This window comes from Antechinus flavipes, chromosome 2 (genome assembly GCF_016432865.1).
Source record: "Antechinus flavipes isolate AdamAnt ecotype Samford, QLD, Australia chromosome 2, AdamAnt_v2, whole genome shotgun sequence".
NCBI classification, from domain to species: Eukaryota; Metazoa; Chordata; class Mammalia; order Dasyuromorphia; family Dasyuridae; genus Antechinus; species Antechinus flavipes.
In genome coordinates, this window is record NC_067399.1 from 131,075,903 (window position 1) to 131,102,879 (window position 26,977).

Sequence of the window (26,977 nt, forward strand, 5' to 3'; positions counted from 1 at the left end):
TAAAAGAAAATGTCTCTTCTCAAGAAGCTTTCCTTCTCATGGGGAAAAACATATATAATTTAGAACACACAACATAAATACAGAATTGTTGTAAAGTCATGTTGGAGGCGAGATCGCCAACAGCTGTGTATGCTAGAAAAAGTCTCCTGCAGGAGCTGATACTAACACTAAATCTAAAAAGAAGCCTGGAATCAAAGAATAGAAGATTGAAAGGGAAAATATATCAGACATGAGTAACAGCCACTTCAAAGGCATGGTGATGGGAGATGCAAGAACAGAAAAGAGACACTCATGGATGAATCACAGAATATATGGAGAGCAGTAAAACATAAGATTGGAAATGTAAGAAAGTCAGATGGGGAAGAGTTTTAAATGTCAACCAAAGAACTTTATATTTGATCATGTATGTTATAGGAAGTCAATGGGGGTTATTGTCTGGGAAAATGGTGTGGACAAGCCTAAGATTTAGGAAATGCAGGATGTACTGGCATGGAGAGAGACCTGAGCCAGGGATTCCATTTAGAAGGCAATACCATAATGATGTGCATGTGTTAGGAAGGAAGAATTTGTATATGAGAGATGTAGAGAAGGAAATGAAAGTATTTGGCATGTGATTATGTGGATGGAATGAGTGAGAAAAAGAAGTCAGAGATAACACTGGATGCCTGGAAAGATGGGGTGCCCACAATAGTAACAGGAAGCTCAGAAGAAGGAATGGTTTCAGGGTTCTCTTTTTCTGACATGTTGAGTTTAAGATGCCTACAAGATATCCAATCCAAAATGTCCAGCAGGTAATACGAGGATGTGGAACTGAAACTCAAGGGGGAAACTAGGGTTGTATTTATAGATCTGGGAGTCATCTACATTGACATGATACTACTGGAACACATGTTCCTTCTTTCATAAGGAGGTCACCAAGGAGAAGGGAACAAACATTTATTAAGTGTCTACTCTGTGCCAAGCACTGTGCTAAGTGCTTTACAAATATTATCTCATTTGGTCCTCGCAATAACCCTAAGAGGTAAGCTATTATTGCAGTGGAGGAAGCTAAGGCAGACAATTATTCATTCAGGATTACACAACTGGGTTTGAACTCATGTCTCTGATTCCAAGCTCAGTACTTCATTCACCACATCTCTGCATCTAGGTACCAAATGAGAGGAAGAGAAAAAAGAAGAGGATCCAGGATAAAACCTTGGGGGAACACGACATGGAAGAAGATCCAGCAAAAAAGACTAAGAAGGTAACAGTAAGAAAGGTAGAAGGAGAAAAAGATAACACAACTACAAAAACCCAAAGAAAAGGGAAAATTCAGGAGGAGAAGATGGTCAACAGTAACAAATGCTTCAAAGAAATCAGGAAAGGTGAGGATTTGTTTTTTAATCACTCTATTTGTAAATTAAGAAGGCATTGGTTATATTGGGAAAAGCCATTTTAGTTGAAGAATGAACAATGAGCCACTTTAGAAATGAAAGGAGAGGGAGTTGAGGGATAAATTGGAGTCGGCTTTTTCAATCATATTCCTTTTGGGAGTAGGATAAAGAAAAATTAGGAAGGGGGAAAGAAATGGAGAAGTAATAGTCCCAGTAGCTTGATATCATGGCAATTGTCCTGGCTTGCTTTCTGCATGTCATTTCTTTCTCTGTCCAACCATTACTGTTTTCTGAAGGGTTAGTGTCAGAGGGCAAGGGCAGCCTCCCCATGTTGGGGTCCCTGACCTTCAGGCCCCTATCTTTGTTCCAGCCCACTGGCTTAGGATCTGAACATCCCACACTGAGGAATGCAGCTTATTACCAAGACCTTATGCACTTACCACCCAGCCTGGCAAAATTCCTCAAAGATATTCCAAGCTTCCCTACTGCCAGCTATTGTAGCAGTGTGGGGGTCCTAGTGGTGGGAGTGTCAATTTAGGAAAATGTTAATTAGGGGTTAGTGTTTCCTTTCATGACTGTAGACCTGGGGATGACTTTATGGTGCCTCAGTCTTCAAACCTTCTCTCTAACTCATTGTCTCCCAATCACTAATCCATCAGTCAAAAGCAATTTTTACTGGGAAATGTTTTATATCCAGAGACTTCTTTCTAAATTTTGTTTAAATTTTGAACTTGACAAATACTAAATAAAATGAACATTTCCATATACAATGAGCAGATTAGGAGGGCTGAATATGAAACAACAAATCTCTATTACATACACCTTGCTTTTTAATAATATATAATAAATTCAATGTTTCTTTCAATCCTGTCTTACTCCCAAGTTCCTTCTGAACTTGCTTCTGTGCATTTTTAAAAATTGCTTCAAAAACCTTCTTTCTTTTCTTTTTTTTGAAAATGCCATTTCCTGAGCAAGACCAGGAGATCATTATATACTTCAACAACAATACTATATGATGATCAATTCTGATGGATGTGGCCATCTCCAGCAATGAGATGAACCAAATCAGTTCCAATAGAGCAGTAATGAATTGAACCAGCTACACCCAGTGAAAGAACTCTGGGAGATGACTGTGAACTATTATATAGAACTCCCAATCCCTATATTTTTGTCCACCTACATTTTTGATTTCCTTCACAGACTAATAGTACACTATTTCAAAGTCCAATTCTTTTTGTACAGCAAAATAACTGTTAGGACATGTATACTTATATGGAATTTAATTTATACTTTAACATATTTAACATGCATTGGTCAACCTGTCATCTGGGGGAGAGAGTGGGGGGAAGGAGAGGAAAAATTGGAACAAAAGGTTTGGCAGTTGTCAATGCTGTAAAATTACCCATGCATATAACTTGTAAATAAAAAGCTATAATAATAATAATAATAAAAAAGAAAGAAAATGCTATTTCCTAGTTTCCTCTCACCATACTCCTCATTTTTAAAAAGTGAAAGCAATATATTTATAATGTATACTCATAAAAATGCACATCTAGACTTTGGCCATGTTCAAAAATATTTGCCTCATTTTTCACCTTGAGATCCTCACTTTTCCACTGAGAAATTGTTAACATGCTTCATTATTGATCCTCTGGAGTTACAATTGGTCCTTTCAAAGTTTTTCTTTTGCATCCCTATTATTATTATATAAATAGATCTCCTGGTTTTACCCACTTTACTTTGTATCAATTCATATCCTTCCTGGGGTTTCCAGAAACCATCCTTTTTATCATTTCTTACAGAAAAATAATATTCTTTTACGTTCATTATCATGATTTGTTCGGCCATTCCTCAATAAATGGTTACACCCTCTGTTTCCAGCTCTCTGATACAACTAATAGAGCTGCTCCATATGTTTTGTACATATGAATCTTTTCCCTCTTTATTTAATCTACTTGGGTAGGAGCTTAGAAATGGTATTGCTGGGTCAAAAAGTATTTGCAATTTAGTAACTTGGGACATATCTCCAAATAGCATTTTTAAAAAGCTATGCAAATTCACAATAGTCTATTAAATACCTGTTTTCTCAAAGCTTCTACAATTTTCATTTTCCTCTTTTGTCATCTTTGATTAGAGTATTGGTAGAATCTCAGAGTTGCATTTTTATTTATGAGTTAGAGTATTTGAAATTTTTTTCTTATTTACATGTAAAAACCATTTTTAATTTTTTTTTCATTTTTTTAAACATAGCTTTTTGTTTTAATTTTGAGTTCCAAATTCTTTGCCTACCTCCTTTTCCATCCCTCTTCTTGAGAGGACAAGAATTTGTTATAGATTATATGTGTGCAGTCATGCAAAATATTGTGTTGCAAATAAAACAGACCAAAAAAAAAACCCAAAAAAGAAAATTTGCTGTGATCTGCATTCAAACTCCATCAGTTCTTTCGCTGGAGGCAGATAGCATTTTTCATCATAGCTCCTTCAGAATTGTCTTGGATTATTGCATTGCTGAGAATATCTCAGTCATTCATCATAATCATTCTACAATATTGCAATCTTCTGATTCTGCTCACTTCACTTTGCATCAGTTCATATAAGTCTTTGGAGCATTTTTTATATGACAGTTGATTGAATTTCTTCTTTTGATAACTTCTCATTCATATACTTTGACCATTTATCTATTGGGAAATGGCTCTTGTTTTATATTTGAATTAGTATGACGTATTTCTTAAAAACAAGATCTTTATTGGAGAAATATGCTGCAAAGATTTTTTCCCCGGTTAACTGCTTCCCTTCTGGTTTTAACTTGATTGTTTTTGTTTGTGCAAAACTTCAATTTTATGTAATCAAAATTGTCCATTTTATCTTCTTCAATACTCTCTGACCCTTGTTTGATCATAAATTTTATTTTTTAAGTATATAATGGGAGACATTGATTTAAATCTAATTCCTATCATTTTGTTTTGTAGTTATGTTGGCAGTGTTTATCCAACAGCAAACCCTTACCTCAGTACTTGGGATATTTGTGTTATATTCAAGTCTGTAACTAGACTTGTTTATGTCTGAATGTTGTATACCTCATTTGTTACACTGATTAATTTTTCTATTTTATATCTAGTACTAAATAATTTTGATGATTACTGCTTTATATAATAGTTTGGGCTCTGAAACTGCTAGGTCCCTTTCCTCGCCCTCCCCCCTTTTTCTCATTATTAACAATGAGTACCATATCCTTTTCTTCCACTAGATGAATTGTGTTACCATTTTTTTCTATCATTTTTCTCAAATAGCTCAAATAGAATTTTTCTCAAATAGCAAAGAAAATTTTTCTTTAGTTTATTGCTTGGTTTAATGCTGAAGAATTAAATGTCATTTTTATTATATTGGCCCAAGAATGAGCAATTAATATCTTTGGATCTATTTTTATTTCTGAAAAGAATGCTTCATGTTGAACATATATTGGATTACCTGCTGTTTAGGGGAGAAAGTGGGGGGAAGGAAGGGAGAAAAAATTAGAACACAAAGTTTTGCAAGGGTGAATGTTGAAAACTATCTTTGCATGTATTTTGAAAATAAAAGGCTATTATTTATGTGTACATATATATAATAAAGAGAGAGAGAGATACACACAGAGACAGAGAGAGAGAGAATGCTTTGTAACCATTCCTATTTTGTGTCTTGGTAGTGAACTCCCATATGTGTTTTATAATTATTTTGAATGAAAGGAAATTTCACTTAATATATTTTATATTGTGCAATATAAAATATATTTTCTTATAGGAAACTAATGATTTATATGAGTTAATATATTCCACTCCTCTATCAAATAATATTGGTACTAATGAATATCCTTACTTTTACCCCTGTACTTATTGGAAAGACCTTTAGCATTTCTCTATTACATAAAAAGTTGGCTTTTGATTTTAGATACTCTTCTCCTTTTTAGTTTATCAATTTTCCTAGTATCCTCCCTTACCTACAGAAAAAAATCCCTCTTCATTTTAATCTGGGTTTCCTAACGTCTTTCCACTATATTATGTTTTCTTTCAGGAGGCTGAAGCTATAACTCTATAGTATTTATTGCTTGTGCCAAATTATGTACTATTTAATTAGATATTTGGGATATTGCTCACTGTTGTTTCATACATATTCAAAATGCTCAGTCTAGCACAATGCCAGAAAGATAATAACATTAGGACAGTTATTATACACTTGTTAATAAACTAACTGGTAGCTCTCTGGGGAAAAATGTATACACAACAAACTTTTAAATTTAATCTGAAAATTAATGTTTTCTCCAACATTCTCTTGTCTAGACAATCACCAAAACAATAAATCAATCTCTGATTTTTAGTATTTACTAATTTCTAAGGTTTAACGGTTCACACTAAAAATTTAACAATCAGCTTTCTGGAGCACTGGCTACAAAACACTATTGTAATACATAGAGAGAAAAGATAGTTGGTATAGTAAGAGGCAGTAATGAAAGTGATGCACTTAAAATCAAATGATATGAGTTCAAATTCCAACTCTGCCACTTCCTATCTCTTTGGGCACAAACCCCTGAACCTTCAGGCTTCTCAATCTGCAAAATGAAGAGGTGAGACTAGATTGCCTCACTTCTAACTCTATAATCAATGATCCAGGAGAGTATTCAAGGTCTTCAAAGTTATCAACAAATTGAGATGGATCCAAAAGAGGAGCAATGGAGCTGGGAGTATTTAACCAGGAAAAGAGAAAACTCTGGGGAAGGAAAGGAGGCAAGGGGAGAATAGAAAATTCTTGCCATCTGTATATATTTGAGGAAATATGAAGAAGAAAGATGAGGTTTGTTCTGCTGGTCTCTAGAAGTCTAAACTAGGAGCAATGAGTAAAAACTGCAAATGGAAAGATTTAGACCTGATGTAAGAAAGTATTACATAAATAGAATAAAATGATGAGCTCTCCAACACCAGAGGTCTTCAAGTAAACACTAGACAACCACTGGCTGAAGATAACATATAGGAGATTCCTTGTCAAGTACAGGTAAACCTTGATAGAAAAGTCCCTTCTAACACTGAGGTTCTAAGAATCAACAGACTGTGTTAAAGGATATTAAAACTATACCAGGTCTAAAGGAATCCAGATATACTGCAACATATTTAACATATATAGGACTGCTTGCCATCTAGGGGAGGGAGTGGAGGGAGGGAGGGGAAAAATCGGAACAGAAGCGAGTGCAAGGGATAATGTTGTAAAAAAAAAAAATTACTCGGGCATGGATTCTGTCAATAATAAGTTATTATAAAATAAAATAAAATATTAAAAAATAAATTTAAAAAAAAGGAATCCAGAAGCAGACCAAGGGGGAAGAGGGAAGAGGGCAGGGAAATTATCCAAGTATTTTGTTGGTCAGTTGTTTCAAAGGTGAAATTTGAACTCAGCTCTTTCTAACTCTAAATGCTCTATCCACTGCCCCACTTAAACTGTCCATTCAAGAAGGCATTCAAGTATGTTCTGCCTTTTTTTTTTTTTAATTTGATATGCAAAGGAGTTTGTGATTGTGAAAATAAGACGTTTATATTTGTTTCATCTAATCGTAGAGAGCACTGGGGCACTGACTTGGAATCAGGATGCCTCATCTCTCTGAGTTCAAATCTGGTCTCAGACATTCACTAGCTGTGTGACCCTGAGCAAATCAGTTAACAACTATTTGCCTCAGTTATTTCATCTGTAAAATGAGCTGGAAAAGGAAATGGCAAACTGCTCCAGTGTCCTTGCCAAGGAAATTTCAAATGAGGTCACAAAGGGTCATACACAACTGAAAAAAAAAAAAAAAAAAAAAAAAAGAATATAAGAATGAGAACCTCACCAAGGCTAGAGAAAAGAGAGTGACTCTTGGTAAATGCAGATGAGGCCAAAGCCAATTTTTTTCATGGGCTGGAGAGCAGATTTTTTTTCTTTTCTGCGTACTTCCTGGAAGGTTATCTTAAGATTTCCTTCCCTCCTAACCCATGAGCATTCCATCCACTCTCCATATGGACAACTGCCTGAGCAAAGGGGGCACCATGTGAATCCCACCTGCAGGACTGATTCAGAAATTCCTGGCTGAGTTTCCCCTGTCCTTCCTCCCTTCATCCCTTACAAAATGAGGCAAAAGTAGACCCTTTCTTTCTAGGAGGTATCTAGGCTCCAAAAGAATCAAGTAACTACATGAAAATGGAAGGGATGTGAATTCTCGTCTCCTTTCCATCTGTGATTTGTTCAGGAGCCCATCATCTCCCTCCTCTGATCTCTCTCTCTCTCTCTCTCTCTCTCTCTCTCTCTCTCTCTCTCTTTCTCTCTCTCTGTATGTACATATATATGTACATACATATATGTGTGTGTGTGTGTGTGTATATATATATATATATTATGTGTGTGTGTGTGTGTGTGTGTGTGTATATATATATATATATATATATATATATATATATATATAATCTAAACTATATACTTAACTATAAAGATGAGAGATTAACACCAACTAGCCAGGGTCACAGATTAGAGTCACTGCAATTAAACTCATTGGTGGTCCTTTGTATTTGTATGCACCACAATAGTCATGATCACCAATAATAATAGAGAAGAGAAGATTAATTACAGTTCCCCAAAGAGGCCTTAAGGAAAAAAGGGTTTGAAGATAGGATCAGCTAAGGCTGTGGATAGCACTCACCAAAAAATAGGTATAGTGCCTGTTTTAGAAGGTAGTTGCATTAAAACTGTGTGTTATATAAACAAGAATGACTACTATTGGCCTTAGCCATTATCTTCCCTGACTCAAACTTGAATAAGTAACAACCTCTCTGAACCTCTATTTTCCCATCTGTAAAATCGGGATAATGATACTCAATTGTGAGGGGAGCCCTTTGTAAATTCTAAAATGTGATAGAAATATGAGTTGTTATTGTTTTTGTTATACTCTGGTTTACCTTCCCTATGACCTGACAATATGATTTCATGGACATCCAAAAAAGAATTCTTCTCATTCACCCTAAATCACCTCACCACCTGCTTACAGGTCCTGAAATTCTACCATTGAGGATGAAACTTAAAGTTTCCTTCGCAGATGTAATTTTTATTTATTTATTTTTGTGGGGTTTTTTTGGTTGTTGGTGGTGGGTTTTTTGGGGTTTTTTTATAGCTTTTTCTTTACAAAACATGCATGGGTAATTTTTCAATATTGCCTCTTGCAAAATCTTCTGTTCCAACTTTTCCTCTCCTTCCCTCCACCCCCTTCTCTAGATGGCAGGTAGTCCGATACATGTTAAATATATGTTAAATCCAATATATGTATATACATATGTATACATATTTATGCAGTTAGCAAATGGAATTTTTTAGTTTAATTTAGTTTAGTTTAAAATCATACTATCAGGTGAGTGACTGGTATTCAAAACTTTCCCCTGAATATTTCTGATAAGGGTGTTTCTCTTTCCAGAAAACAGGAAAGGATAATCTATAAATGCAAAGGAGAAAAGGAAAAAATGAATAAAGAATTGGTATAGAAAGGAAAGGTAGGAAACTGAAAATAAACTCTACTTGTTTCATTATGCTTGCCATGAGCTAGACCTGAGCAAAGGAATCCAAAAGAGTTGAAGTTGAAGATAATTTAAGGGGCAGCCATAATGTCAAAGTCTTGGAAAGGAGTTTAAAAAAAACATGTTATCCAATTTTCTTAATGTACAAATAAGGACTTTGAGGTCAAAAGAGGATAAGGTTGTCACTTGCCTATAGTTGCATAAGATAACAAGTATAAAACCCAGGTATTTTCCGATACTTTGGATACTGATTAAGGTAACCCTAACCATAGCCTTCTTGAGCCCTGGAATCTTGAGAACTGGAAAATGGGTGGGATGTTCAGGCTAACCAGAATCCAAATAATATACCTGGAGACTGGAGGGGACGAGAAGTTCTCATTCCAAGTTTTCTAGCTAATCTAGCTATTCAATTCAATAATTAGTCACATCACAGGGTGTAAAGTTGGAAAGGCCCTCTGAGATCTCCCAGTTCACAATGTTCTTCATTTGAGGAAACTGAGGGCCCCGGAAGGTGATTCAGTTCATCTGGAAGCTAGTCACTGGGGGGGGAAAAGCTGGGAAATGACGGGAGTCTGGCTCCTAAGAAGCTCCTGATCTGGCAAGGAGGCCAGACCTCTCACTCTCGAGGCCCAGTTCTCGGCTCCTGCCCCTCCAGAGTCCCTCTATTCCCTGCCAAACTCTGGGCCACCGGCAGGGTCCTCCCAGGCTGGGCACCCCACCCCATCCCCCTGCCTCCCTCACTCTCGGACACCCGGGGGAGGGGCAGCCGAGGGGAATGGGGACAACAACACACAAACCGCAGATACACATGGAGGTAACTCTAAACGTTAGCGCCTGGGCAGGGGAAGGGGGCGGGGGTGGCGGAAAGGGATGAGGTTTTTCCAGCGCCATTCGAAACTGTCAGGCGAGTGATTAATGACCAACAGGTTTGGAATCGCCTTTATTGCCAGATCAGTATTGTTGCCCGTGACAGCTAATGAGGTTGGACAGGCTTCTCCACAGTGAGCTTTATGGGCCCCGCTCCCTCCCCTGCAGAGCTCACGAGCCCTGCCAGCTTTTGTGCACAAGAATGCGGGAGCCCCCCAGCCCCCATCTGACGACCCAAGGCCACCTCCCCAGTGCCACAAGCTGCGGTTGCCCACGGCAGTCGAACCTGGGAACAAAGGCCCGGGAGCAAAGGTCCTGCTGCCCTGGGCCACCTCACCCAACTTGGAGGCACTGCCCCGACTCAGGGCCAGGGAGCTTGACCAGAGGCCAGGCTGGGTGGCAGGGAGAGCCGACTGGGACACGTATGCAAAAACTGTGAGAAGAGGAGCAAGACCAAAGGGAACCCCTTTTTCCTTGGACTTAAAAGCAACGAAAGGCTCCCGGACTCCCCTTCTGGCCAGTCTGACTGACTACAGGCAAGCTGCCTTAATGAGCCCATTCCAAAGGAAGCCAGTAAAAGTCGAAAAGGATTTTTATACACTCACCACTTCAATCAGGCAGTTGGGGGGGAGGAGAAGTTGGGAAGGGCAGGAAAGGGTGGAGGGGGCACTTCAGAAAAAGGGAATTTAGGGAAGAGGGGGGATAATAGAGGTTAATTAATAAATAATAACAATAATAATCTTTTCCTTTTAAAAAGTAAACAAAAATAAACCCCTCCACCTTCAGCTGTGTTAAATCGAGTCCAGAAGGTTTCTGTGCAGAAACATAGTCTGGCTCTGGTTGAAAACTTTGCAAAGCACAGGCTTTGTTATCCCAACTCTTACAAATAATATTTACCTTTGAGCACCTTCACATCTTTCTACGGTTAAGCACGTGTTTGCCTGTGGTTTAATATTTGAAGGAGCCAGGGTAGTGTAATAAGCAAACGACTCAGAAAGCCCCAGAAAGACCCCACTGCTTAAAAATCTATTACTTTTCAATGTGATATAAATGTATTTTGCTTCTGCTCAGAGCAATTTCCTAGTTTACTCTTATTAAACTGGGAGACGGCTTCGCAGCGTTCCTTGATTTATGAAACACATACTAGATTCATTAAAACCTTAAAAGATTTAATACATTTTATCAGGACATTAAATCTGTGCCGGCTTTTTAAATCAAATACCTGCCATATTTCATCTCCCACACCCTGCACACTTATTTAAGAACAGTAAAATGTGGCCTGACAAACATTATGGCTGTTTCGGGCCTGATTTTTTTAAGTGGCATGAAAGCCCTCCTCAGTGGGATTTACAACAGGGCCCCCTCCCTAAATCTGTCCTTCTGCAGAGTAAGTGATTCCCTTCTTGGTAAGCCAATCCATTAGGATGAGTTCATGGTCCCCAAACTTTTTCTATCAAGGATAGAATAACATAGCAAAAGAGGCATCTAGAACAACTCTTTCATTTTTCAGACAAGGAAACTGAGGTGGAGGGTGAGTGGTTTGCCTCAGGCCACATAGCTAATTAAAGTCAGAGCCTCCACTCAAACCCAACTTTCCCGACTTTCAGCCCAGGGTTCCTTGTATTACACCATACTACACATCTTTCCATTAAATGGAAATGAAACCACCTAGCCCCAGCAGGGGATGAAATAAAAAGTCTTCTGTTTCTGAGGTTTCTGACAACTTTATTTCTGCAAACCCAAGCACCAGATTGCACTGTATAAAGAATGAGTAAGAATTATGGTTGCTTTGAACCACAATCTATTGTGGGCATCTCTGATTTACCCTGTTATGATGTGACTTTCACTCTAAGGATTATAGGCTCATGATCATAGATTTTGAGTTGGAAGAGATTTCAGAAATCATTCAATTTAATACTCCCTTTTTACAGATGGGAATCTGACTCCCATAGAGATGGTGACCTGCATAAGGCCATGCAGTGAGCAAGCAGCAAAGTGAGAATCTGAACTCAACGTTTTCTATTATACCATGCTCAAATCTAGAAATCACTCTGAGTTTCTGTAGCAGAATAAGAATGGATATTATAACCACCCATCTCAACTTCCTAAACAAATGATCCTGAACCTGTTTTCTATTAAACTGTTCCTTCCGAGGTTACCAACAACTTTTCATTTCTAAAGCCAATGACCTTTTATCAGCTTCTATCACATGGTGAAATAGACAGAGTGCTGGACTTGGAGTCAAGAAGGCTTATTTTCCTGAGTTCAAATCTGGCTTCAAACCCTATTTGTGTGAACCTGGGGAAAAAATTTGCATATGATTTCTTCATATGTAAAATGAGATAGCAAAGAAAATGGCAAATCACTTCAGTATGTTTGCCAAGAAAAAACTCTATATGGGGTCATGAAGAATTGGATACAACTCAATAACAATAAATCCTTCCCTAACTTTTTCTTCAGCTCCTGGGCTTTGTGAGACTCCCTCCTTTTTCTGAATGTTCCTTCTTCTCTTGGTTTTTGTAGAACTGCTGGTTCCTCCTACTTATCTTGCTGTTCCTTCTCAACCTCCTCTACCTGATCACCTGCCTCCAATATCTCCAACCAGGATAAATGGGAATGTCCCTTGTGACTGACTTACTCATTCATCCTTCTGGGTATCCTCTTACAGGGTATCCACAGGCATATCATTTATTTCCACTTCTCCAGTTCTGTAAACTGAACATAACACAATATTTACAAAAACCAAAGACATTAAACCCACATGCAGCCACTTTGCCTCCACTGAGAATGAACATAGTGATGGGATTATGTCCCCATAAGACCACACCTGGAGAACCATATTGAATTCTGGATTAGACATTGTAGGAAGGATATTGACAGGCTGAAGAACAACAAAATGAAGGGAGATGAATAAAGAAAGGACCAGAGAAGTTCTGTGAGGATCTGTTCAAGTAAGTGGGGATGCTGAGTCTAGAGAAGATTTAGGAGAAACATATTTGTACAGCTGCCATCTAGAAGAGAGATTGGACTTGTTTTTCAAGGCTCTGGAAGAAAGAACAAGTCATAATGAGTAGATAGATGATAGATAAGTAGATAGATAAATGCATGGAGATACTAGACATAGATACATGGGTAAATAATTTATACCTAAAGTATTTATTAAATGTTTAATGTGTATCAGAAACTATGCTGAGCACCAGAGACATAAATAAAAACAAGCCAGACTTTCTCTGCCCTCAAAGTTCTTATGTTCTAATGAGAACTGCAATCCATAAAGTGAATCTGGAAAAGGAAAGGGTGTAAAGAGGAGAAGGGAATATATTTGTGATGGAAGTACTCAAATGTCGTAAAGATTTAGAATTGAACAAAACAAGGCCAAAGCTGGCCAAAGGCCAAGGGAGATCCCAGAAGGTAGAGTCCAATTTTCCAACAAGAAGAAAGTGGAGATGATAACAGGAGTAAAAACAGCCAATGGCAGGAGATGGTTGCAGGGAGGCAGATTTCAGCTTCACATAAGGACCAGCCCCTTCTTACTGGTTAGAGCTACCCCATGATTCAAGAACTCTAATGCCCATTATTAGGGATCTTCAAGGGGAGGATAGATGGCCACTTGTTGAGAATAGCATGATAGAATGGAAAATGCACTGAAGTAGAAGTAAGGCAAGACCTTCATTTGAAATCCATCTCTGATCCTAGATATGTGAGCCCCGAGGCTCCTATATGGGAGTGGACTTGCCAGGAATCATTTAACTTCTATTTGCCTCAATTTCCTCATTATAAGGATAATAATAACACCTACCTTCCAGGGTTGTTCTTGCAAGGATCAGATGATATAATATTTATAAAGCCCTTAGCACAATGCCTGACACATGGTAAGCACTATAAAGGGTAGCTATTTTTACTTACCCTCCTTCATCCTTGATTTCCACTTGCATGTCAATAAGTCAAGTCAACAAGCACTTATTAAGCTATTACTCTGATCATAAAATGATGGTATTATCAATGTGAATATTACTAATATTATTAGTATTGTTAAAAAATGTCATTATTGCTATTAATATTATTGATAATAATAGGTTGATGTGAGAATCAGATGAGATGATTTATAAACCCTAAAACAATATATACATATCAACTATAATTGTTATAGAGGGCACGCTTATTTAAGAATTTGTCAGAATAGGTGGATTCTGAGCTGCCTTCCATTTGTGTGTTCGTCCTCAGAATTAAGTTTGTTCTTACTAGATACCGATGTCTCTCTCTACATGACCCTCTGCCGAAGCAACCTAGTTATTCATCTACAGGAAGGTTGAAGAGCATGCACATGGCAGAAATGCCTAGTGATAAATCTCTGTAAATGGAAAACCAATGGACTGGATTTCTTTGGCTTTCATCTTTACTGGCCTCTATAGCTACAATATGGGAGGGGGCAAGATTCCGGGAAGGCAAAACCCCACTAATAGTCTTGCCATTCATTTCTTCCGCGTTTCTATTGGTAAGTTTGCCCACAGTCTAAATGGAGATCTGAGTTCAGGTTTACCTCTGAGACTGACAATCAGTATGGCTTTTTGTAAATTATTTCACTTTCTGGGCCTCAATCTCCCCACCTTAAAAAAAAAAAAAAAAAGGAGAAGTTATTTACCCCACATGAGACTTGCAAACCACTGGGCAGGGTCTATTAGTCAAAGGACCCTAACGCTGAAAAGTGAAGAATCCTTTGCAAAATGAACCACAAACTAATCCATCGCTTTTGCCATTTTGCATTCTGAATCCCCAGAATTCGTGCCACTGGAAGGACCCTAAAGCAATCTTAAAGAGGAAACCTGAAGAGATAATGATTTATGATAACATCTTCCCATCCTGCAACCACTGGATTTGAAGTCAGAAAGAATGGGTTTCAATCCTAGCTCGGCAACTGTCTTTGTGGGTTGTTCGAATATTTATGGAGCTTGGCCTGTATCCCTGGGCAAGGCCCTTAATTTCTTTGAGTCTCAGTTTCCTTAGCTATAAAATGGGTCGGTTACATGGAAGGGTCTCTAACGGTCCCTCCTAGCTCTCAATCTGGATTCAGGCTGCCTCTCCAATCCGACTGACATAACGCTTTCCGTGCCTGGTCTGCTTCCTTTCTAAGGGCCTCCGTTTCTCTCCAACGGAAAAGGTGGAAGAATTTCTATCTTAGAGACAGACAGGACCTCAGTTTTCCTGTCTGTGAAATGGGGAGATTGATCCCTGCATCGTGGGCTAGGGCAGGAAGGCAAGACTGGCATCCTCCTCCTCCTTTTTCCCATCTTCACAACTTTCCAGGATGTGTATGGATTGTTTTTTTGTTTTGCTTTTTTTTTTTCTGCCCACTTACCTCAATAAGATTCCATCCATTCATTCTCCAAGCTTTCCGAGTCCTTCCCTCTCCCTCCTCAACCCTCGCTCCTCCCCTCCTGGGAAGTTGGGACCGATGGACGGGCGCCCCCTCGTGGCCGATCAGGGCCGGCGAGTGCTGCCGGCCGCAGAGGCCCGGTGGGGGCGGGGCTGGGAAGGAAGGTTTAGGGAGAGAGGGAAACACAGGAATTCTGCCCCCCCCCCGCGCGCGCCTCCTGATGACGTCTCACGCCGGCGACGGACCCGGAAGGAGGAAACGTGCTGTGCTGAGCGGAGTGGCAGCGGCTCCCCGGGGAGGGAGTTCGGACAGGTACTGAGCGCCAGGAGCGACGTCTTTAGTCGGTGCCCCGTCCCGCTCCCCCAACTCTCTCCCCTCTTGCTTCTTCTCTCCGGGGGCGTCTCCTGACCTCTACCCCACACTCGGGTTCCCATCCTCTGAGGCGGGGATCTACGAGCCCACCGCCCCCTCCCGACTCCTCGGGCTTCTCCCGCAAGCCTCCGGGCCTCAGTTTCCTCGACTGTAAATGGAGAGCATGGGAGGGTAGACTCGACGATCCCTTTCCATGCCTGACCCTCCGTGTTCTGGGGCCCCCCTCCCGCCTCTGTCTCTCGACACTCGGTGCTCCAGGGTGCCTTCAGCCCCCCGACACTGGTCCACCCTCCGCCCGGCCGTGATGCCGAAGGCCCGGCGGAGTCCTGGCTGTCATTCCCAGAGTCCCGGGCAGCTTTTGTTGTAAGGGCGATAATAAAGGGATTTCTCGCAACCTCGTACTCTGGACCGTAAAAAGTCCGCTTCCTCCTCGCCCCATCTTAGAGATGATGAAGCTGGAGGCCAGAGAGGTGAAGTGACTTGTAAGGGATCGCTCAGGGAGCAAATCAGGTGGAACGGTGGACTCGCTGGACGCTAACGCTGTGGCCGGGACGCTTCTCCGCGTCTTGGCTGTACGGTGGGGCTGTTGTAAGGATAAAATGAGTTGTAAAATGTTTTGCAAACCTCAAAGCACTATATTAATGCTGGCTGGTGTAAAGTTCTCTGCAAACCTTAAAACACTGTATTAATGTTAGCTAGTGTAAAGTTCTTTGCAAACTTCAAAGCACTGTATTAAGGCAGCTAGTGCAAAGTTCTTTGCAAACTATATTAGCGCTATATTCATGCTAATTACTGTAAAAAGTGCTATATTAATGCTAGCTGGAGGGCAGTTGTACAGTCCATACAATACTGAGTTCAAATTTGGCCTCAGACGCATCTTAGCTGTGTGACCCTGGGCAAGTCACAACCCTATTTGCCTCAGTTTCCTCACCAGTAAAATGAGAAGGATATGGCAAATCACTTTTGTATCTTTGCCAAGAAAACCTCAAATGGGGTCACAAAGAACCAGACATAACTGAAAAAAAAAATGACTAAACAACAATAAACTAAATAAAAATGAAGTTATTTGCTGACCTGAAAGCACTATGATAATGCTAACTAGTGGAAAGTGCTTTGCAACATTAAAGCACATTTAAATACTATCTAATATTAAGTAGAAGAACCAGCATTCAAATCTGGATTTTCTGGCTCCAAAATCTAGAATGCTCTCCACCTCAGCAAGCTTCCTCTTGGTTTCTGGAGTGGAACTTGATCAAGCCCCACCTTAATCCATAGGACAATGACCTCTCTGTTGTGCCAGCTTTTGATTGAGTTAGGTGGCAAGTAGGTAATGTTCAAAAATCTCAATCTTGGATTTTTTGCAAGTTTAAATTAATGTTCTTAAAGATACCAGCTACCTATTTCTTTAGCCTTCTCATGCCCACCTCCTGATGTGCAAATAAGAAGGTACAATTTGCAGATATGGGCCCAAGACACCGAGCAAACCAGCTACTGACTAATATTGCCAGGCTTCCTTCAGCACTTGACAGTATTGCTACAGCAACCATATTTTCCAAATTAAAAATCATTACACATGGTTGGACAAAGGATATTTCTTCTTCAGGACCTCTGTCAAAATACTTTTCTGGTTGGAAAATTAGACCATCCTGGAAAATCTAAGTGGTGGCTGCCATAGCAGTAGTAGGTATTTCCTCTCACAAAGAACTTAATTTTGTTTAAATAGCACCCTGAAGTGAAAAATGGTCTTTGTGATAAATCTCCTTGGGTGTTAAAGACCCATAGGGATTAGAGTTGTCCCTTATTATTTAAAGATCATTGCCATAAAATAAATGCAGTAATAACTACCCTGAAACTTTCTGATTTCTAAGCTTAGATGGATGTTCATGGCCAGACTCTAGACTTGCAAGCCCTTCTTTCCTGTCTGAACAGATATCCTTGGGGAATGATCAGCTATAAAGTGTTATTCACATAGCATGCATAAAGCAGTGCTGTGGTTTCAGTCATTTTCCCAAGTGACAGGGCCCTTCCCTATTAAGGGCCAAATGAATAATGGGGGAAAGGAGAGAGGAGGAGGCACTCTCTAGAAAATCCTGCCCTGGAACCCTGCTGTGCCTAAACTGTCTATCACTCTCACATGTGAAAAGAGTAAATAACAGTTTTCTTTGAAATAGCCTGCAATTAGCATTGGGTGGCTCTGGCTGGAATTACATAGCCACAGTCTCCTGTTCATTTGACATCCTGTATAATTTGGTCAGTCAGCACTTGCAGCTGGCCTGTTCCCCTTGACAAATATGTCACTTCAAATTGTGCCATAGGAAGATCAATTAGATGAAAGCCTGAGGGTGTTTAGGCAGAAGAGAAATTTAGAGAGGACTTGATCATTGTTTTCTAGTATTTGAAGGACTGTCAATAAGAATTGGGATTATACTTATTTTGTTGCCCCAGAGAGCAAAACTGGGAACCATGGGCAGAAGCTGGGGGCAGCAGGTTTCAGCTCAGTACAAGAAACAGCTTCCTAACAATTATAAGGAGATCATTCCCAGTCACTACAAGCCTTCAAATAGAGGCTGACTGATGACTTGTGGTAGAAGAGATGACTAAAATCCTCTCTAATTTCAAAGATCCTAGTGTCTTCAGGACTCATAAAAGGAGCGCAAATATGAACTCTATCCCAATTTCTCTTGGATTATAGCTTTCTCTGAAATCAGCCTTACTTTAGAGGTCTGTGGAATACAATTTCTAGCCTTTTTAGAAGATATAAATGTTCAAGAGTTTTCCTTCTGTTGATCCTTTAAATTATATTCTTTGGGTCATTTAAGACAAGACTTGGGGTAAAGAGCAACAGAATTGGAAGCTATATAATATACATAAAGTCATTGGATAGGTTTTTGTAATAAGGATAGCATATTATAAATAAAGTAACAGTTTGGATCCTACCATATACAGTCACTGAGGCTGAAGGCTCAAGTCAAATAACTCAGGGGTCTGACTATTTTGACAAGAATGAAAACTTCAGTCCTGGGATCATTTGATTTCTCATGTACAAAGAATATACATTTGCACTGGTGATTCTAAAAAACAAATTCAGATGAAAAATAAATATCGAGTAAGCCCTTGCCTTCTTGAATTTGCCCAAGAGGTATTTGTCTGTATTAATGCAAAACTGCTCCCCCCAAGTACATTATATTTATCAAATTCTAATACTTAATGTTTCTCCTTATTTTTGATGATTAATATTTCCTTGATATTATCTACCTAGAATTTATTGCCCTCCCCAAAAAGTAATTCAGGTAAAGGTAGTTGCAAATTAGTTTTATGTTCCACTAATGTTAGGGCAGGATCAAACCTGAATAGGAAGTCAAGCATGATGCAAGGTATGCATGTTGGTGAAATACGGTTGTAACTTTTCTCTTGGGTCCTAACTATCACGTGTTCCCTGTACCCCTTCTCTAGGGTAAAAGCTTCCTAATGGCGCAAGTAGGGGCAGTGGTGGCTGTGGCGACCAGTTTCTTCTGTGCAGCCCTCTTTTCAGCTGTGCACAAGATTGAAGAAGGGCACATTGGGGTGTACTACAGGTAAGAAGAAGGGGCAGAGCTGCAAAGAGCTTCCTGCTCTCTGAGATTTCCTGATGATTCTTTGCTTTCTTGCAGCTAATGTTCGGTTCTGGTTCTGTTGATTTCATTTGCTTGGGGGATGGGAGCATTCTTCTAGGTTGTTACTCTATAACAACAACTAATGGTAGATCTGTTTTTATGTACAAGATATCCCTGAACTCTCAGTGCAATTTGAAGCTTTAATAAGCTTAAGCCTGCACTAAAACGGGGACACTGTATATAGCCATATTCAGGTGATACTACTGAGCATCAGTAACAATAAAAGTCATCATAATAGCTCACTGTCAAACAAAGAAATTTTATGATAGCCTTGTGAAGTGGTTAGCTCAAGGAATAGCATTTCCATTTTGCAGATGAGGGAGCTAAGGATCAGAGAACTTTCTCCCTGTCACAAGGCTGGAATTTGAACCTAGACCTTTTCTTTCAAGGCAAAATGAAAAAGAACACTAGATTTAAGAATGGCCCTGCAAGTCAGTTTTTCATTCACTTGGCCTAAAAGGCTTCCTGGTTGCCCTTGAAGAAGTTAACTTAGGCACCTGCCTTTGATGGCAGCAGGAAAGGATAGCATTTCCTCCTCACCTAATCAAAACATCAATGACTTTGGGCCCTTCTTAAAAATTAGTTTCTCTTTACCCAGCAGAGATTTTTGGGGGAGATTCCTGTTGGAATAAATAAGCCATCTTTTATATTTTAGTATACGTTTAGCACTGTCAGGCAGAAAATTTAGTCTTTGAGTCTACCTCATCATCATGGGAAGGTAACTTTGAATTCTCAGAGATTACACCACTGACTGCAGGATTCTGGAAAATCCTACCTAATTGGAGGAGCTTTGGGTATAGTCTGGGGATGGGCTATGTCTTTTGTCTTGTACACCAACCTCACTGTTTTCCCAGAGGCTTATCACCAGGAAGTTTGTTTCCAAATGACATTTTTTGGTGACATAGTCCGCTTTCTAGTAAATCCTACAAATCCCTTCTCAGAATCATATTTTTACGTACACAAAATAAGATACTTGTGAAACCAATTATATTAAAATATAGTCAGTAAAAAACAAATTTTTTAAAGTTCACAAATTCCAGGTAAAGAATCCCTATATTAAAGGCATGAAAAGAGTGCAACTTGGATCAAAAGAGGGAGCTTTTAGGCTAACAAAATCACAGATCCTTGGAGTAAATCTTTGATTTCAGATTTTAAACATGGTCAAGTCACTGAACGCTCTGTTGCTTTCCTTTTGTGAACTGAGCCGTCAGTCAATTGAGCAGTGCTTAGCAGCATCCTTATGAATAGTCCACACCTGATTTTGAGTGTTTAGACTGGCTTCCCTTTCCCTAGCTTATTCCTGTTCCATTTCCCTTCACTATTAAATTAAGGGAAGGAAACTAATTTTCAATATCCATTTAGGTACCACAAAATGGAGAGAGTAAATCTGTTATTCAAGAAATAACCCAACGATAATACAAAACCACATAGAAAATGTTTTTTGTTTTTGTTTTTCTAGAGGGTTTTTTTTTTTGACTGGCCACATCCCTCCTCCCCAACATCATTAAGTGTTACCTGGATTCCTGCCTTCAGCCTCCTTAATGGATTGCCACACCCCAGCGAGCCACTTAGTTCCACTTGTGGCAAAACAAAGCCAGCTTCTACTCTCATCTCAACTGAGGCATTTGCCTCATCCCAGATAGGATGTGTCCACTTCATTCCTAATACAGTTGTAGTTCACTGTTCAGTTTGAGGCCAATCATTAAGAATATCAGTGCTGCCTAATACTAAAAGATTGAGTTGAAAGGATAGGAGAAGAGAAAGACCAGAAGAAGCAGAGTTGCCAAGAAAGCTTATAGCACTTTGGAGAAAGTTTGTACATGTAGTATCCATGGTTGTTCCAAGTTCTCAGGCTCCTTTGGGGAGCTTTTGGCTTTGACTCAGGCTGTCTCTCTCTTTTTTTCCTGCAGAGGTGGTGCTCTGTTGACCTCCACCAGTGGCCCTGGTTTCCATCTTATGCTTCCTTTCATCACATCGTATAAGTCTGTGCAGGTATTTTGGCTTCTGTATTGTGATGCTTACATTTGGTTAACTGCATTGGGTGGGGAAAATAGCTCTTTGGAAACTAAGTCAAAGGACTAAATTTAATAGCCAGGAAATTCAAGAATCCATAAACAGTCACTTGGAGTCTTCTTTAGTGTTAACAGTTAATACTTGGGGCTACTTGCCATGGCCCATTTGTTCTTCCTGTCCTGTCAGTTTAAAAACATCTCCGTGGCCTCTATCTCCTGGCATTTCCCAAGATGAGAGTTCTTGTTTCACAGTAATGTAAATACCAAAAAAAAAAAAAAATGTGAAATGACAGTAGAAAGGGGACTTGTTTTTTACCTATGGGCAGACCTCAGTGGAGCAAAATCTGAGATGGGTATTGCCTAATTAGTATTAAGCCTTGGAAAGGTGCTCCTGTGCTGACAAGCCTTGAGGCTCCTGGAGCTACAAGTAACTATACCAGCTTTCCCAGGCACCCCCTGTGTGTTTTCTCTCATAGGAGTGCAGTAAATGTGATACAAAATGGTATCTCTAGATAAGGTTAGATGAGAGGGGGAAGGGGTCAAGGAGTTCAGGGAAGCGCATCTGAAAGTTGAACTTGGTTGCTCACTATTGATATGATGAAGCTGGACTATATCAAAATGGTCTTCCCTTGAGAAAGAATACTCCCCATTCCATGAATGTATCCCAGAGAGACAGAATGTTTGAGCTACAAAAGACCTTCACAATTAGTCAAAACTCCTCGTTTTACAGAATGGGGAACTGGGGAACTGAGACCTAGAGGGAGGAAGCATCTTGTCCAAAGTCACACTGAATTAGCAGCAGAGTTGGGACTCCGACCTAGGTCTCTTGACTCCCTGCTTAATGTTCTTCAGGTAAGGAGAATGAAAATGCCACAAGAATGGTGGGGTTCTAGTGCCTTCCTTACTACAGATGCTACTGAGGTGGGGGAAACTCCCTAACCAGCTTCCTCTGGGTTTCCCACCAGGACTGCCTGTGGCCGCGCCCAGTATAGTTGTAATAGCTCATTCACTGGGTGCCTTTTTTCCTGTGAGGTCAAAGATCCTTTATATCATCTACCCAGAAAATGTCTGGTCATGTAGGGGAGGGCTTGCTAGTCTCACTGATAATTTACAGATACAGAGAATTATCCCAGCATGAGACATTGGAGGTGACAAAAAAGAAATGAATGTTCTTGACTTCCCCCTTTTAAAACCTTTTCTGTTTTCTCTCTTTGCAGACTACACTCCAGACAGATGAAGTGAAGAATGTGCCTTGTGGAACGAGGTGAGGGGCCAAGAGTGAAACCCTGGGGCCCCAAGAAGTGAAAGAACAGGTTTTTAGTGGTGGTGCTTTGTTTTAAGTTTTGTTTTTGTTTTTTTAATTCCTCGTGATTCTTTTTCTCCTCTTATCTCCCTGCACTTTGCCCCGCTTGCTTACCTTGCTTAGTTTCCTTGTTGCAATAAACAATGGATGAGTCAACAAATCCTTTTCAAAATGTTGGTTGTGTGACCAACCCTGTTTGCAGGGCTACAGAAGCATAATCCTAATAGCTCGAAGTTATACAGCTCTTTCAAATTTTAAAGTACTTTTACATTGTATATCAATCATTCAATAACTATTTATTAAATAAGCCCATGCTACATGCCAGGTCTTGTGCTGGACATCAGGGGTATAAAGGAAGATAACCAGGCCATCCTGGTCATCAAGAAACTAATGGCTAGGGAGCATCAGGAAATGCTTTATGTAGAGGTGGCATTTGGTCTGAGTTTTCTAAGAGGCAGAGGTAAGAGGGTACAGTGATGGGAGACAGTGTCATAAGGAAGAAACAGCTGGAAAGGCCATTCTGTCCAGACTTCAGAGCTTGGTACAGCAATGTTAGAAAGGTGGGCTGGAGCCAACTTAGAAGGCCCTATAAAAGCCAAATAAGAGTGTGTGTTTTTTTTTTTTTTTTTTTTTTTTTTTAATCTTTGAGGCAATAGGGAGCCCTTGTAGCTTATTGAGTAGAGGAATCACACATTCAGATCAGTGTTTAAGGAGTATTACTTTGGCCACCATGTAGAGGAGACCAATGAGGGGGCCTGTTCAGGAATCCAGCTGAGATATTGTAGAGATTGAAACAAGATTTTCTTCTCATTGGATGTGAGATAGAACAAGGAAGAGTGAAGAGTAAAGGATTAGGAACAGGTCCCAAAGTTAGATAAATAGAAGGTGCCCTTGACAAAAAATAGGAGGCAGTCTGGTTGAAACATGGTCATTGTGAGGTGCCTGCAGGACATCCATTTTTGATAGGTGAGAGGAGCACAGGAAAGAGAACTAGCTATTGATACTGAACTAACCTCTACAAATTCATCCTTTGCCTTTACTCAGATTTAGTATTTAGAATGATACAGCTTCCCTCCTGTTCCCAGCCTCACTCATGCCTTCTTCCACTATGTTCAGTGACAAGCCTTTTTCTGAACCTTTTTTAAAATGCCAGACATGCCACAGCCCGAGTCTGGGGCAGAAGTTGGTGCTGTGAGAGTCCCTTCCAAGTTGCACTTTAACATCTGGGGTTCTCTTCTTTATGGATGCTGGTTGTTTTTTTGTTTTGTTTTTTTTTTTTTTTGGGGGGGGGGGAGAGAGTGCTGTTTGGGGGCAGCTAGATGATGCAGTGGATTGAGTACTTGCCCTGAAGTCAGGTGGTCCAGCCTCAGACACTTAACATTGACTAGCTATGTGACCCTGAACAAGTAACTTAACCCCAATTGCCTCACCAAAAAAAAAAAAAAAAAAAATGCCGCTAACCCAGGAATGGATGCCCTCTGGTTCTTTTCTTTTGCCATCAGATCACCTTTTTCCCACTACTCTCTAAGGTTTCTCCACCAAGCTGAGGCAGCATCAAATAAGGAGAAGGGCACTGTATTTGGAGTCAAAAGCCTAAGGATCAAATCCTGTCTCTAACCCATATTGCTATGTTATCCTAAGTTTGATGATACACTTCTCCTGAGCTTCACTTTCCTGATCTGTCAAATATAGTTGTAAATGTACCACCCACTTCCTAGGAAGGCTAAAGAGAAAATACTTTGCAAATTTTAAAGCACCTGCAGACATGAGCGCTAGTTGTGGGAACTGTTATTAGGCAATGTTAACGCATACTTTTTCAATGTTAAGGTATTTTTTATCATAAACTTGGAGAAATAGTTTGTTTGGGTGCCCAGAGATGACAAGCTATTTTTAGTACATGCAGTTCAGAAATTGCTTCTATCTTGTTCCCTCTGATGTGTTTGTTTGGCTCCTCCACTGCCAAGTCACCTCACTTCTACCGCATCCCAGGACGTTTTCCTAGATCCTCTAGTCTCTGTGTGATACTGTGTCCTTTCTCCTTCCAACAGTGGTGGTGTGATGATTTACTTCGACAGGATTGAGGTGGTGAACTTCCTAATACCAAATGCTGGTGAGTTCTCTCGGTATTCATGCTCTCCCGAAAACCTAGCTGATTCTCCTGAGGGTGGGATTGTTCTGGTTCTCTGGAGCTTCCCCTGCTCTCTAGGAATATGTCTCCTGTGACCCTGCGCTTTCCAACTCGGACATCTTTCCTTTGCTTCTTCAGTGTATGACATAGTGAAGAACTACACTGCCGACTACGACAAGGCCCTCATTTTCAACAAGATTCATCATGAGCTGAACCAGTTCTGCAGTGTACACACTCTCCAAGAGGTCTACATTGAACTCTTTGGTAAGAGTCTCCTTGAAAATATTCCCTCTTTTTATTATCTGATTTCTATTTCTGGCATCCTGATTCAGAGCTTTGGTTATCTATTCCCTGGGCTAGGGAGTATATGCAGATCCTGGGTTCTATTTGGGACAAAATAAAGAGTATGGGGTAGTAAAAACATCCTAGAAATAAGGATGGGAATGAGATTTCCTGTCTCTGTCCAGGGTAGAAGAAAACAACAGAATGGCAATCTGTTCCTTCTCTTCCTAGCTTATAAACTCTATGAGGCCAGGAACTGTATCATCTCTAGGTTCAATGCCTCACCAACACCTAAGAGTGTCCTGCCCAAACTTAATAAATGTGGAAAGTTGGGAGCTAGAGGTTTTCCCCCCATTCACTTTGAAGAGATTTTTTTTTTTTAAATCAGAAAAAAACTTGTCCTTTTTAGCTGGCTTCAGGGAATATGCCTTGACTTCAACTGCACTGGGAAGAAATACTTGAACCAAGGCCTAGCTTTTTGGGAGGTTCCTGTTTATCTTCTTTTCTTCCTGCTGATAAGTTTCTGTAGATCACATTTAAGGTTGATGCTGGTAAAATAACTCACAAGGGTGTTGCACAGCCTGCAAACAGGCCACTGGTGCAAAATAGTGGTGCCCTCGAGGGAAGTGATGAAACCTCCTCATCAGTGGTGGAAGCCTCACCACCAGAGTCATTTAGAACCAAGATTGCAAGAGCATTGCCAGATCATCTTACAGGCTTTAATGAAGCAGAACTAAAGGAGAAGCAACGGCTCCATCATTTTCCAAGCTTGAATGATCAGTTCTTAGGTTAGTGTGTTGTTTTTACTTCTTGCTATAATAAACTTCCTCTCAATCCCTTTTTGTTGATACTTAAAGGGTTCTTGATTTCATTGCTGAAGACAGAGCCTAGCTTCCCCACACCCTTTTTCATGGATTTCTGTGCCCCGAAAATGGTTATTATCTGGTGACTTAAAACTTTCCCTCCCATCTTTGTTACTGTCTTTTGTTTTTATATAGTCTACATTTTCCCATAAATCTCCTTCCCCACTCCCACACCCATCCCCCTTGTGTTTCAGGGAGCCATATCTTATAAAACTAAATAACTATTATTTACAGTTATTTACCGAGAAAAAACTTCGGAAAGCCAACTAGAATATGACCTGAGTCCAGTATTATTTCCATACGCCTAGTTAGCCCCACTAATTCCTTTGTTTTTTTTTTTTTAATTTTTATTTAATAATTACTTTATATTGACACTCGTTTCTGTTCCAATTTTTTTTCCCTCCCTCCCTCCACCCCCTCCCCTAGATGGCAAGCAGTCCTTTATATGTTGGATGTGGTGCAGTATATCCTAGATACAATATATGTTTGCAGAACCGAACAGTTCTCTTGTTGCATAGGGAGAATTGGATTCAGAAGGTAAAAATAACCCGGGAAGAAAAACAAAAATGCAGATAGTTCACATTCGTTTCCCAGTGTTCTTTCTTTGGGTGTAGCTGCTTTTGTCCGTCATTTATCAATTGAAACTCAGGTCTCTTTGTCAAAGAAATCCCCTTCCATCAAAATATGTCCTCATACAATATCGTTGTCGAAGTGTATAATGATCTCCTGGTTCTGCTCATTTCACTTAGCATCAGTTCATGTAAGTCTCGCCAGTCCTCTCTGTATTCATCCTGCTGGTCATTTCTTACAGAACAATAATATTCCATAACATTCATATACCATAATTTACCCAGCCATTCTCCAATTGATGTAGCCCCACTAATTCCACAAAAGAAGGAAGCTCTGTAGTCATCTTCTCTTCTTTGACTCCGTTTGTTTTTATCATTTATCAGCATTCTCTTTGTCACTGAGCAGCTAGCGTCTGGTGAAGAAGGTTCTTCCCAGTGTAACTTTGAATGGGGCTCACTTCAAAGATTTTTGATTGTGGTTCAGTCTGCCAGGACACAAAGGTCCCTGGCATAATCTTTGAGAGCCCAAACACCCTGCCCAAGGGTGATGGTTTGGAGGAGAACTTTAGTGAAGACCCATGTATAAGGGAACAGATGAACTGTCCTCTGCACCTGCTACTAT

At 40.0% G+C, this 26,977-nt stretch overlaps 1 protein-coding gene across 2 annotated transcripts in view; it reads left to right on the forward strand.

The window, feature by feature from the left end:
• Nucleotides 1–924: 924 nt before the first annotated feature.
• ERLIN2 (ER lipid raft associated 2) overlaps nt 925–26,977 on the forward strand; it is a 42,340-nt gene continuing 16,287 nt past the window's right edge. Inside the window, exons 1-8 of one of the 2 annotated variants that reach the window (XM_051975507.1) lie at nt 925–1,021; nt 1,148–1,364; nt 11,731–15,485; nt 18,999–19,120; nt 21,109–21,190; nt 22,428–22,474; nt 24,562–24,623; nt 24,780–24,905. In XM_051975507.1, coding sequence (XP_051831467.1) covers nt 15,105–15,485; nt 18,999–19,120; nt 21,109–21,190; nt 22,428–22,474; nt 24,562–24,623; nt 24,780–24,905 — 820 coding nt within the window. In that variant the 5' untranslated portion in view covers nt 925–1,021; nt 1,148–1,364; nt 11,731–15,104. The remainder of the gene's footprint in view (nt 1,022–1,147; nt 1,365–11,730; nt 15,486–18,998; nt 19,121–21,108; nt 21,191–22,427; nt 22,475–24,561; nt 24,624–24,779; nt 24,906–26,977) is intronic. The other variant, XM_051975508.1, reaches the window with a different exon arrangement.